The sequence below is a fragment of the Ranitomeya variabilis genome, chromosome 1, assembly GCF_051348905.1.
Source record: "Ranitomeya variabilis isolate aRanVar5 chromosome 1, aRanVar5.hap1, whole genome shotgun sequence".
NCBI lineage: Eukaryota > Metazoa > Chordata > Amphibia > Anura > Dendrobatidae > Ranitomeya > Ranitomeya variabilis.
This window is the reverse complement of record NC_135232.1, coordinates 275,924,557-275,937,506: the sequence shown is the minus strand read 5'-3', so window position 1 is coordinate 275,937,506 and position 12,950 is coordinate 275,924,557. Positions and strand designations below refer to the sequence as shown.

The window sequence follows — 12,950 nt, the reverse complement described above, 5'->3', positions numbered from 1 at the left end:
AATTTGCCTAAAAATTGCATTAAATAAAAATCAAAACAAAGATTACAAAAGCGGAATGTACGGCAATAGCTTACATTAGGCAAGACAGTTTCTATGATTTCAGCTCAGTCAAATTGTCCGTACGTCTCCGGAATATCTAAATACCTGCCGTATGTATCAGATGTATAGGCCACATCAAACAAATGTGCCCTTTAAGTAAATATTATGTTGCGATTTTCCTCTGTGATATGTCAAATACATAATATATATTTACACACATGCTGCTGGTGAAAAGTTTAAAACCTCTGTTCATGCAATGGCACCCCAACAGTTTTTAAGGGTTTTCCAGAAATTAAGTCATCCAATGAAGAGGAATAACCTCATGACCCAGTATCAGCACTGGTTTACTAGGGACCGTTCATGTCAGACTAATTTGATCAGCTTCTATGAAGAGGTAAGTTCCGGACCGGACCAAGGGAGCCCAGTGGATGTAGATGTAGTGTATATGGACTTTTCAAAAGCTTTTGATACGGTGCCACACAAAAGGTTGTTACATAAAATGAGAATAATGGGGATAGGGGAAAATATGTGTAAGTGGGTTGAGAGCTGGCTCAGGGATAGGAAACAAAGGGTGGTTATTAATGGAGAACACTCGGACTGGGTCGCGGTTAGCAGTGGGGTACCACAGGGGTCAGTATTGGGCCCCTTCTTTTTAACATATTTATTAATGACCTTGTAGGGGGCATTCAGAGTAGAATTTCAATATTTGCAGATGACACTAAACTCTGCAGGGTAATCAATACAGGGGAGGACAATTTTATATTACAGGATGATTTATGTAAACTAGAAGCTTGGGCTGATAAATGGCAAATGAGCTTTAATGGGGATAAATGTAAGGTCATGCACTTGGGTAGAAGTAATAAGATGTATAACTATGTGCTTAATTCTAAAACTCTGGGCAAAACCATCAATGAAAAAGACCTGGGTGTATGGGTGGATAAATAATAAATAATGGGATGCATTAAAAGAGGCATAGATGCTCATGAGGAGAACATAATTTTACCTCTATACAAGTCACTAGTTCGACCACACTTAGAATATTGTGCACAGTTCTAGTCTCCGGTGTATAAGAAAGACATAACTGAACTGAACTGAACTGGAGCGGGTGCAGAGAAGAGCGACCAAGGTTATTAGAGGACTGGGGGGTCTGCAATACCAAGACAGGTTATTACACTTGGGGCTATTTAGTTTGGAAAAACGAAGGCTAGGGGGTGATCTTATGTTAATGTATAAATATATGAGGGGACAGTACAAAGACCTTTCTGATGATCTTTTTAATCATAGACCGGTGACAGGGACAAGGGGGCATCCTCTACGTCTGGAGGAAAGAAGGTTTAAGCATAATAACAGACGCGGATTCTTTACTGTAAGAGCAGTGAGACTATGGAACTCTCTGCCGTATGATGTTGTAATGAGTGATTCATTACTTAAATTTAAGAGGGGACTGGATACCTTTCTGGAAAAGTATAATATTACAGGGTATATACACTAGATTCCTTGATAGGGCGTTGATCCAGGGAACTAGTCTGATTGCCGTATGTGGAGTCGGGAAGGAATTTTTTTCCCCAATGTGGAGCTTACTCTTTGCCACATGGGGTTTTTTTGCCTTCCTCTGGATCAACATGTTAGGGCATGTTAGGTTAGGCTATGGGTTGAACTCGATGGACTTAAAAGTCTTCCTTCAACCTTAATAACTATGTAACAATAATATCTCAGTTGGGTTGAGGTTGGGTGATTGCGGAGGCCTTGTCATCTGACAGTACTGCAGCCAAAAAGTGACCTCAATGGCCCTGTCCAAGTTGAAAGCACAAACCAGTTGTGTTTTTAAGAGATTTTATAGGTTAAGAAAAAAAACTACCAAAAAGAAAACCTTGAAGATATATTAGTCTGCTAGTGATATGTGAATAAAAGGACCATTTCTGTCTGCACAAAAGTGATAATTATACACGAGCAAAACAGCTGTCATAAGCCATCCAGAACATATTCCTCATACACTGTGGTGAGACAAGAAGACAATCCCTGTCCAGAAGCATTGTTAGAGAATAAGGACATGTGGGGTTAAAGCAAAGCAGAGGTTCTCAAAGAGTGGATCAAAGTGTTTGTAGAGGACAGGTCTTGCTGATCACAGCTTTTTTCCCCATTGAATCAGCTGCCATACTCAAGGTGCTGTCTGTGATAAGACACACTCCTAAAGGAGTTGTCCACTACTTAGACAACCCCTTCCTAAATGTTTGGCCATGATAAAATAAAAATCTTTACTCACCTCCCGTGCTGGCGCCGTTACAGCGGTGTCAGCACTTACGGTCCCAGGGATATCATGTGGTTGTTGTGACATGAGCTCCTGGCGCCCAATCCGCGCTGGAGTCACTGTCCCTGCCTTCAGACAAATTGAACATGAAGAGGAAGTCCGGGCTACAGCTGATTTCTGACTTCCTCTTCATGTTTAAATAGACAGGAGGTGGGACAGTGACTGCAGCGCTGATTGGGCGCCGGGGTCACGTGTCACAACAACGGCACAGAGGCCCAGGGAGAGAGAGTGCAGACACCGCAGGAACGGCACCAGCATGGGAGAAGAGTATAGGCTTTTTTATTTTGCCAAGCGTGGGGTATGAGAAGAAGTTTTACAAACAGTGGACAACTTTTTTTAAATGAAGTCCATCAGCCCAATATGACTGTTCAAACCGAGCACATGTACTCAAGTGCATTTTGCATGGCACCTTCCCATCTACATATATTCTAGCTCTGCTCTTCTTTCATCCTGTAAAAGCAGAGTTGTCAAAGGAATGGGGGGGGGGCATAAATGCAAAAACAAGTATGGTTGAAGGGGCATTGAACTCTTTGGTGTTGCCAAGGGTGCACCGAGCACCTGTGCATGGTTTTCAGGGCTGTGGAGTCGGTAAGCCAAACCTCCGACTCCTCAATTTCCATGACACCGACTTCAACTCCGACTCTGACTCCACGACTCCCTCATACATGGCTCATGTTTGTTTAAGTGTTAAATTTACTGTAGTAAAATGGTAACATCAGGCTTTTAATCTTTATTATGATACAATAATCAAGCCATTTAGATAGAACATAAAATATATTTATTGAAATACAACTTTAGAACCAAAAAAAACTTTGCATATTTACAATTTAATATACACTCTGCAGTGAGTGGAAAAAAACAGTTTTCAACAAAAATGTACTGAATAGCATTTGTGCAGTCTATGAATTTGTTCTGAGAAATAGTATCGCCTCCATCAGGTCCTCCATCATAGATGACTTCAAATCTGACCTAATTATTTTAAGGCTAGAGAACAACCTCTCTACACTAAATTGGGTTGGTGGCAAAGCAGTAACCACATGGGCAACATCTCTAACAATTTCAGGGTATAAAGGAATTGCCTCGTGCACAGTCAGTTTTGATGAACGATTGAACTCTTCTACTTCTTTGACAGCAAGTGAAAAATTTTGCTGAAATATGGTCAATCTGTTTTCTATGGGAGTGGAATCTTTTTCGCTGAAGCAACGCTTTGCCTGCTCCATGTCGTCCAAATACTTGTCGAAATCAAACTCCTCATCTGATGAGGATGAAGGAACGACAGCAGCAACACTGGCAGGACTCAAGTCCTCTTGCTCTTGGCCATCCTGTAGCCCACTCATCCTAACTGCTACCTCAATCAGAGCTTCTCTTCCTTTAGTAAGCTGTTGATCATCCAGCAATATACGATGACTCAGGTCCACATAAACAGCTGCCAGAAGAATTTTATTTTCTAATAGCAGTGTCTATCTCCGTTTCATTGAAGCAGCAATGCCATCTGCGATTAAACCTCCTCTTTGGGACAGGCAAAACAACAAGTTCTTCGACTCCTTTATAAAAATGCCAGGTGTTAAATCCTCAGCTTATAACGTTTTAGTCACTGTAAATGAGTGACGAAGAAATTCCTTCAATTCAGCCACCTGTGTCCATTGACCTTCATGTAGTGTTACCTGAGGGTTGGCCATATCTACAAGGAAGGGTTTCAGCTCAAGCAATCACTCAAACATTGAATAGATGCTGCCCCACCAAGTGGCTTGATCCACAATTGTCCCTTTTCCAGTACATCTCTTCAAGATGGAATCAATTTTAGGGGTTCTTGCAGCAATAGACAATTTCCTCACTTTGCTAATCAGAGTGCCAGCATGTCCCTCTTGCAGACTATCTCTTATTGCCAGCTGCAACGTGTGTACAACACAGTGCATGTGATGAATAGGAAAGAGGTGTGAAGCAGCTTCAACTAGATCATCTAATTGTAAAGAATCATTTTGCTGTTCTTCTGTAGTAATATTTGTTTGTTCCTTTGTTATGGGAACAGGACTGTGGCATTCCATCTCCAACATACTGAATGTGAAATGTTCTTCTAGCTGCTGTTCATCTTCATTATTCTCATTCATCAGTTTAATTGTACTTCTGTTTGAAGCATTATCAGTTACAATAGCAAGAACCTGTTTTTTTTTTTTAGATCATAATCTTGCAGAACTTTTTCCACTAAGGTCTGGAGAAACTGGCTGCTGTGATGAGCTTTAGTATTTTTTACTGCCAGTGTCTTAGTAACAATTTTTTTGTTGTCACAAACATATCGAACGTTGATAGCAAAATAGTTCACTCTGTGACGTGTGCAAGCATCCATTTTAAGAAATACAAAGCGTCTCTTGAGAGTCTTTTTAAGATCTTCCTTTTGGTTAAGGGCTTCTTCAATCACTAATTTTCTAATACTTTCTCTTTCCAGAGAAACACCAAGTTTGCGAGCCATTTCTCCATTAAGAGCTGTAAAAGCTGGTCGTGCAAATAATGATAATGGTACACAGTTCTTCACAACAAGCTCGATGAGCTGTCTTTTAAACACATCTGCTGTCATTGTTACAGTAACTTTGTCACTTACAAAATATCTTGTAACTGACGTTTGAGATGCTCTTTCCTCATCCTTTGCCTGGTGGGAAGTGCTGGTCTCTGGTTTCTTGGTGCTGCTATGATCTTTTTCAGTCACAGCTTTGTAAACTTCTGCGTGGCAGCATTGTAAATGTCTTTTTAAATTGGAAGCTCTTGAAGGAGCATTTTTACCAATGCCTGAGTATGCACGGATACTGGCATCACAGCATTTGTTTTCATCTGGGTCACTTATACACTGACACACAAAATGTTTATTATCTTGAGTCACTGTGAAATGCTCAAATACAGCTGACTTCATAAGATGCTTCTTAGACATTGTAATTATGTAAATTCGCTCAAAATAATTTGGTCCTGTAAAAAAAATAAAGCATATTGTAATTCTTGCAAAAATAGGGAATCATGCACTGTATAATTTGGGATAGAAATAAAACAATCTTTGCATAAATCAATAGGACATATGATAAGTATAAAGTTTGTAAAATGTGTTGTTAAATAGCTTTACTCTGAACTTTCAATGTCAAGGCTTGTCTCAGCAGGGTACAGCTCACTAAATGCTTCACATCATAGTTCTTCACAGGCTATGAAGAGGGGAGGAGGGAGGGAGCATGTTTGTGCTGAATCACATTCCAGAACACACACACAAATATATATGTCCTCATCGATCCTGTTACTGTATTTCCGAATTTGAGATGTTCGAATATAAGGGAAAAAAATGTTTTCTATGTATAGTGTATATAAGTCATCAGAGCAGCTAATTTCTCCAAACATGAGCTAAGAGGAAAACATCAAGCATACAGAGACAACATATACTGAACTATTGATTTATGCAGTTTATTGAAAGTTTAGATATGCTTTAGGAAGTACTTACCTTCTTTAATCCTGCTTTCCTGTTCACTCCAGAAGTCCTGAGTTGAATGTAGGCATTCCTTCCCTGTGTGTTTATTTTTTCCTCTTCTCTGTAGAGGAGGAGCTTTACTACTTAGCATGAACATAAATTGCCACACAGATTCATCTCAGCTAAAAGTCTAGACCTTAGATCAGGAATAGGACATTTCATAACTTTCCCAAATTCTTATGAAAAAAATATTCCCCACAAACTGCAATGAACTACTGTACCCAATTTATTATGTACCGTATTTTTTGGCATATAAGACGCACTTTTTCCCCCCCAAAAAAGGGGGGAAAATGGGGGGTGCGTCTTATATTCGCAATGCAGGCTTACCGTGGACCGTGGCGGCAGAGGTGCGGCGGCAGAGGTGTGGCGGCAGAGGTGTGGAGATGAGGAGGCGCAGTGAGCGGGGTCCCTTTCCCCGGTGAGGTGATGCAGCAGCCCCGGTAATGCAGCAGAGCCAGGTGAATCCTGTTGTTATCGGTGCGCGCGACCAGCTTCCTGAGGCCGCGTGTTCGCAGATGGAGCTCTGCTGCCCGGGGCTTCAGGAAAATGGCCGCGGGATGCCGCGCGTGCGCAGATGGGGATCGCGGCGGCCATTTTCCTGAAGCCCCGGGCAGCAGAGCTCCATCTGCGAACGCGCGGCCTCAGGAAGATGGCCGCGCACACCGATAACAACAGGATTCACCCGGCCCTGCTGCATTACCGGGGCTGCTGCATCACCTCACCGGGGAAAGGGACCCCGCTCACTGCGCCTCCTCATCTCCACACCTCTGCCACCACGGTAACAACAGGATTCACCCGGCTCTGCTGCATTACCGGGGCTGCTGCATCACCTCACCGGGGAAAGGGACCCCGCTCACTGCGCCTCCTCATCTCCACACCTCTGCCACCGCGGTAACAACAGGATTCACCCGGCTCTGCTGCATTACCGGGCTGCTGCATCACCTCACCGGGGAAAGGGACCCCTCTAACGCCATACCTCTCACTGTGCCTCCTCATCCCAACACCTCTGCCGGTAACCACTGCTGCCACCCTCCCATGGACACCAGGCCGTGGCGTCGCCCACCTAAGCAGGAAGGGACCCTGCTCAGGTGCACGCCGTACCGCCTCACCCCACCTCTGCCGACACCATGCCTCCTGTGACCCTGCTCTGCCACCACCAGCCCACAGGTAAGATACTGTAAATTCGGACAATAAGACGGACCCCGATCTTATAAAAAATCTTTTTTTCTGCAATTTTCACCCCAAATTTGGGGTGCGTCTTATGGTCCGGTGCGTCTTATAGCCCGCGAAATACGGTATTTTAGGAGTTAGATTCGGTCCATTTTATACCGACTCCAACTCCACCAAACAGGCTCCAACTCCAACTCCACAGCCCTGATGGTTTTAACAATCATTTTTGTGTTGACAGACTCCCTTTTAACTCCTACTTCACACACACGATTTTGTGAATCTTCTTGCTACTACAAAAACACGAGGATTTTAAGCATTTTATAAATGTGCTTTTTGGGTGGCATATTTCATTTTTACAATATTTTACAAGTGGTTTTAAAGTCTTATAGAGTAAAAAAAAAAAAAACATTCCTATCAACAGAAAATATAATTGTTAAAAAAAAACAAAAAACATCACGATTAAAACAAAGCATTTTCCTTCTAGAGCACATGTATGGCCTCACTTTAAATTTGAAACTCTGCCCAGTTTGTGACAAACCACCCTTACAGAGTTCGAATCTCTCATCATATTATTTGGACAGAGTATGTATTGAGCTGACAGTTTTGCTCTGGAATTGAATACCAATTCTGTTTGACCTCTGTAAGATGCTGCATTTGCATTCATTAGATTCATCAGGTTACTTACTAGGTAAAGGTGCTCCCTATCCTGGAAGGCATAATGTAGTGTTGGTATCCATGGACTATTATGGTTACTTAATATATTTCGTTCTTCTTCAAAGAAAGAAACCTAAACAAAGTAGACAATAAAATACCATCATACTTTATGAAATATTTAATTTCAACCTTATCAATACACAACTTTTTATTATGCCATCAAAAACATCTATACAGATCTATTTAGGCTTTATTCACACATCGGTATTTTGATCAGTATTGTATGTGAAAACCAGATGTGTCTGCAAAACACAGACCAGGTGTCAATCTTTCAATTATAGGTCTTAGGGTACCGTCACACATTGAAATTTCCATCGCTACGACGTTACGATTCGTGACGTTCTAGCGATATCGTTACGATATCGCTGTGTCTGACACGCTACTGCGATCAGACACCCTGCTGAGAATCGTACGTCGTAGCAGATCGTTTGGAACTTTCTTTCGTCGCTTGATCACCCGCTGACATCGCTGGATCGTTGTGTGTGACAGCGATCCAGCGATGTGTTCGCTTGTAACCAGGGTAAACATCGGGTAACTAAGCGCAGGGACCTGAAGGACACCGACGGGTGAGTATGTACTGTTTGTTTTTTTACGTTTACGCTGGTAACCAGGGTAAACATCGGGTTACTAAGCGCGGCCCTGCGCTTAGTTACCCGATGTTTACCCTGGTTACCCGGGGACTTCGGCATCGCTCCAGCGCCGTGATTGCAACGAGTGACCGCAGTCTACGACGCTGGAGCGATGATCATACGACGCTGCGACGTCACGAATCGTGCCGTCGCAGCGATGAAAATTTCAATGTGTGACGGTACCCTTATCTGTAAATTCCACTCCTGGTTTTGGCATACAAACACATACAAAATACTGACCAAATACTGACATGTGAATGAACCCTTCAAGGGGACATTGAGGACTTTGTATAAAACCTGCCTGTTGTGCCCGGCACCATTCTTCGCCAGCACAAACAGCTCCTGCCAGAGATTCAGCTGCCTCTGTTGACATCACGTTGACAGAGCAGAGGCTTCTTTTCTGCTCGGTTGACGATTTAAGAAGATGATACAATCCCCTTTAACTAAAGCTAAGTTCATTATACATCCCAAAGTGAAAGCCCCAAATCGCAGCCCTTTTTAGTTTAAAAAAAAAAAAAAAAGCTGCAAAAAACCTGCTCCTGTGCAAGAAGTGTTTTCTTCTTCATCATTTTCATAGCATATATGTCTCCGGTAGGCTTCTCCTTGACAACATGTACATCTGCAAAGTGACCGCGTCCGATTACATTCTTTAATTCAAAATCCTTAATGTTAGGCTGGAGCTCACGCAACTCTGCAATGGTTTCAGAATCTGGAGAAAGACAGCAAGTATATGCACTGATCAGCCATAAAACGGAGAAGATTTAATGTTATCTTGTGATAATGGCACATGTCAAAATGTGCAGTGAGTGAACAATTAAGGCCCCGTCACACTTAGCGACGCTAAAGCGATCCCGACAACGATACGACCTGTCAGGGATCGTTGCTGCGTCGCTATGTGGTCGCTGGTGAGATGTCAAACAGTGAGATCTTCCCAACGACGCAGCAGCGATGCGGCGACCTGTAGCGACCTGTACAACGATGTCGTTGTGACCCTGTTACATGGCAGCTATTATGACGATTCAGACCTCGATGAGGGACGTCCTGCGTGACGTTATAGTCAACGTGGTCGTTGGTAAGGTGTCAAACACAGCGATGTGTGCTACCCAGCGGGACCTCAACGATCAAAAAAAGGTCCAGGCCATTCCGACACGACCAGCGATCTCACAGCAGGGGTCTGGTCGCTGCTACGTGTCAAACATAGCGAGATCGCTACTGAGGTCGCTGTTGCGTAAAAAAACTTGTGACTCAGCAGCGATCTCGCTAGCGACCTCGCTTAGTGTGACGGGGGCTTTAGTCATTGAAGTTGAAACAATAGGCAAGAACCTGAGCAATTTGACAAAAGCTTCATGGTGATGGCTACACAACTGGGTCATAAACTCTCCAAAACATTTGATCTGATGAGATGTACCTGGTATAGAGTGGACAGTACCTACTAAAAGGGGTTCAAGAAAGGACAACTCTGTTCACAGTTGAAAGCACATAAAATGGACATGAGCATCAAAACTGGATCTTGAAATGAAGGAAGGTGGTGGCCTGTTCTAAAGAATATGACAAGATAACAGAGGCAGTCTGATTGGGCAATGTTCTGCTGGAAAATCTTGGGTCCCATCATTTATGTGCGTGGTACGTTGACCTAAACATTGTTGCAGGCCAAGTATGTCCTTTACCATTATGATCAGTGGGTAGTCGACCCATGGTACTCACTGACACAGAGCAAAGCATTAAGGGCCAGTTTGGCTTTTTCCTGCACAGCAGTACTCAGGACAACTTATTGAATGGGTATATATTGCAAATGTCTTCACAATGAATGAGACTGTGTTGTAGTTCGCAGATGAAGAGCATTTATGTGCAGAGAAACTGTGAAAGAACTACATCACTCAGCAAGCAGTGTGGTCCATTCATTGAAGGGAGGGAAAATAGCAATTGCCATCTTGATGAATTGAAGCCTATATCTCATTTATAACTGTTTATCTAGTGGTTTTTATTTGTCTGTAAAAACAATCAAAGTGCACCTTGGACAGATAGAGGAAGACTGCAGGCACATCGATAAAGAGTTTACGGATATGATTACATGGCCTGTTTGCATGTTACTGCATGACACACAGTTTAGCATATATTACATTGACATATCTTTGTACTGTGGCAGATGCTGTGATTTTATGGTTAATGTTATTGTTTATTGTAATCCTTTTATGTGAAGTTAATGGGAAAATAGGTAGCACCCTATCTTCCCCTGGGCAGGGAAGGGTTAACAACTAGCCAGGCCCTGCAGCAGAGGAGTTCTGGAGCAGAACATGATAGTGAGTGTGTCATAGGGATAAGAAGAAGATAGAAGTCACTCTGTGTGAATGCAGACTTATGAATACCCCCCACGCACACGCTGTGCACTGCAGGGATTCACTGGTTTCTGACCCGGGACCAGCAGGTACATATGAGTTATACATACTGGTGGCCAGTGGGCGCAGCCTCGATTCTACATATTTGTAAGGAGCAAGGCCACGCTCTCCAGTTGGCCACGCCCACTAGACGGCAGCATCACTAGATGGGCCACGGCCTTACTCCATACAACTGGAAAGGCTCTAAGCAGGAGTATGTATAAATCATACATTCATTCTGATCCCGGCTCAGAAAGCAGCAAATCCACTCACACAGATGGACTGCAGACTTATCGATTGGGACCGGACAGCCCCTTTAACCCCTTCACCCCCAAGGGTGGTTTGCACGTTAATGACCGGGCCAATTTTTACAATTCTGACCACTGTCCCTTTAGGAGGTTATAACTCTGGAACGCTTCAACGGATCTTGGCGATTCTGACATTGTTTTCTTGTGACATATTGTACTTCATGATAGTGGTAAAATTTCTTCGATATAACTTGCGTTTATTTGTGAAAAAAACGGAAATTTGGCGAAAATTTTGAAAATTTTGCAATTTTCCAACTTTGAATTTTTATGCCCTTAAATCACAGACATATGTCACGCAAAATACTTAATAAGTAACATTTCCCACATGTCTACTTTACATCAGCACAATTTTGGAACCAAAATTTTTTTTTGTTAGGGAGTTATAAGGGTTAAAAGTTGACCAGCAATTTCTCATTTTTACAACACCATTTTTTTTTAGGGACCACATCTCATTTGAAGTCATTTTGAGGGGTCTGTATGATAGAAAATACCCAAGTGTGACACCATTCTAAAAACTGCACCCCTCAAGGTGCTCAAAACCACACTCAAGAAGTTTATTAACCCTTCAGGTGTTTCACAGGAATTTTTGGAATGTTTAAATAAAAATGAACATTTAATTTTTTTTCACACAAAATTTATTTCAGCTCCAATTTGTTTTATTTTACCAAGGGTAACAGGAGAAAATAGACTGCAAAAGTTGTTGTACAATTTGTCCTGAGTACGCTGATACCCCATATGTGGGTGTAAACCATTGTTTGGGCGCATGGCAGAGCTTGGAAGGGAAGGAGCGCCATTTGACTTTTCAATGCAAAATTGACTGGAATTGAGATGGGACGCCATGTTGCGTTTGGAGAGCCCATGATGTGCCTAAACATTGAAACCCCCTACAAGTGACACCATTTTGGAAAGTAGACCCCCTAAGGAACTTATCTAGATGTGTGGTGAGCACTTTGACCCACCAAGTGCTTCACAGAAGTTTATAATGCAGAGCCGTAAAAATAAAAAATCATATTTTTTCACAAAAATGATCTTTTCGCCCCCAATTTTTTATTTTCCCAATGGTAAGAGAAGAAATTGGTCCCCAAAAAATGTTGTGCAATTTGTCCTGAGTACGCAGATACCCCATATGTTGGGGTAAACCACTGTTTGGGCGCATGGCAGAGCTTGGAAGGGAAGGAGCGCCATTTGACTTTTCAATGCAAAATTGACTGGAATTGAGATGGGACGCCATGTTGCGTTTGGAGAGCCCCTGATGTGCCTAAACATTGAAACCCCCTACAAGTGACACCATTTTGGAAAGTAGACCCCCTAAGGAACTTATCTAGATGTGTGGTGAGCACTTTGACCCACCAAGTGCTTCACAGAAGTTTATAATGCAGAGCCGTAAAAATAAAAAATCATATTTTTTCACAAAAATGATCTTTTCGCCCCCAATTTTTTATTTTCCCAAGGGTAAGAGAAGAAATTGGTCCCCAAAAAACGTTGTGCAATTTGTCCTGAGTACGCAGATACCCCATATGTTGGGGTAAACCACTGTTTGGGCGCATGGCAGAGCTTGGAAGGGAAGGAGCGCCATTTGACTTTTCAATGCAAAATTGACTGGAATTGAGATGGGACGCCATGTTGCGTTTGGAGAGCCCCTGATGTGCCTAAACATTGAAACCCCCCACAAATGACACCATTTTGGAAATTAGACCCCCTAAGGAACTTATCTAGATGTGTTTTGAGAGCTTTGCACCCCCAAGTGTTTCACTACAGATTATAACGCAGAGCCGTGAAAATAAAAATTCTTTTTTTTTTTTCACAAAAATGATTTTTTAGCCCCCAGCTTTTGTATTTTTACAAGAGTAACAGAATAAACTGGACCCCAAAAGTTGTTGTCCAATTTGTCCTGAGTACGCTGATACC

General features: G+C 42.5%; 1 protein-coding gene across 6 annotated transcripts in view; it reads right to left on the bottom strand.

Moving 5' to 3' along the window:
- The window catches only part of CIT (citron rho-interacting serine/threonine kinase), a 205,654-nt gene that overhangs the window by 170,335 nt on the left and 22,369 nt on the right, over window positions 1-12,950 (bottom strand). For all 6 annotated transcript variants that reach the window (XM_077294796.1, XM_077294806.1, XM_077294822.1 and 3 more), the window contains exons 4-5: window positions 8,893-9,068; window positions 7,702-7,803 (exon numbers count right to left, since the gene is read on the bottom strand). In XM_077294796.1, coding sequence (XP_077150911.1) covers window positions 7,702-7,803; window positions 8,893-9,068 — 278 coding nt within the window. The remainder of the gene's footprint in view (window positions 1-7,701; window positions 7,804-8,892; window positions 9,069-12,950) is intronic.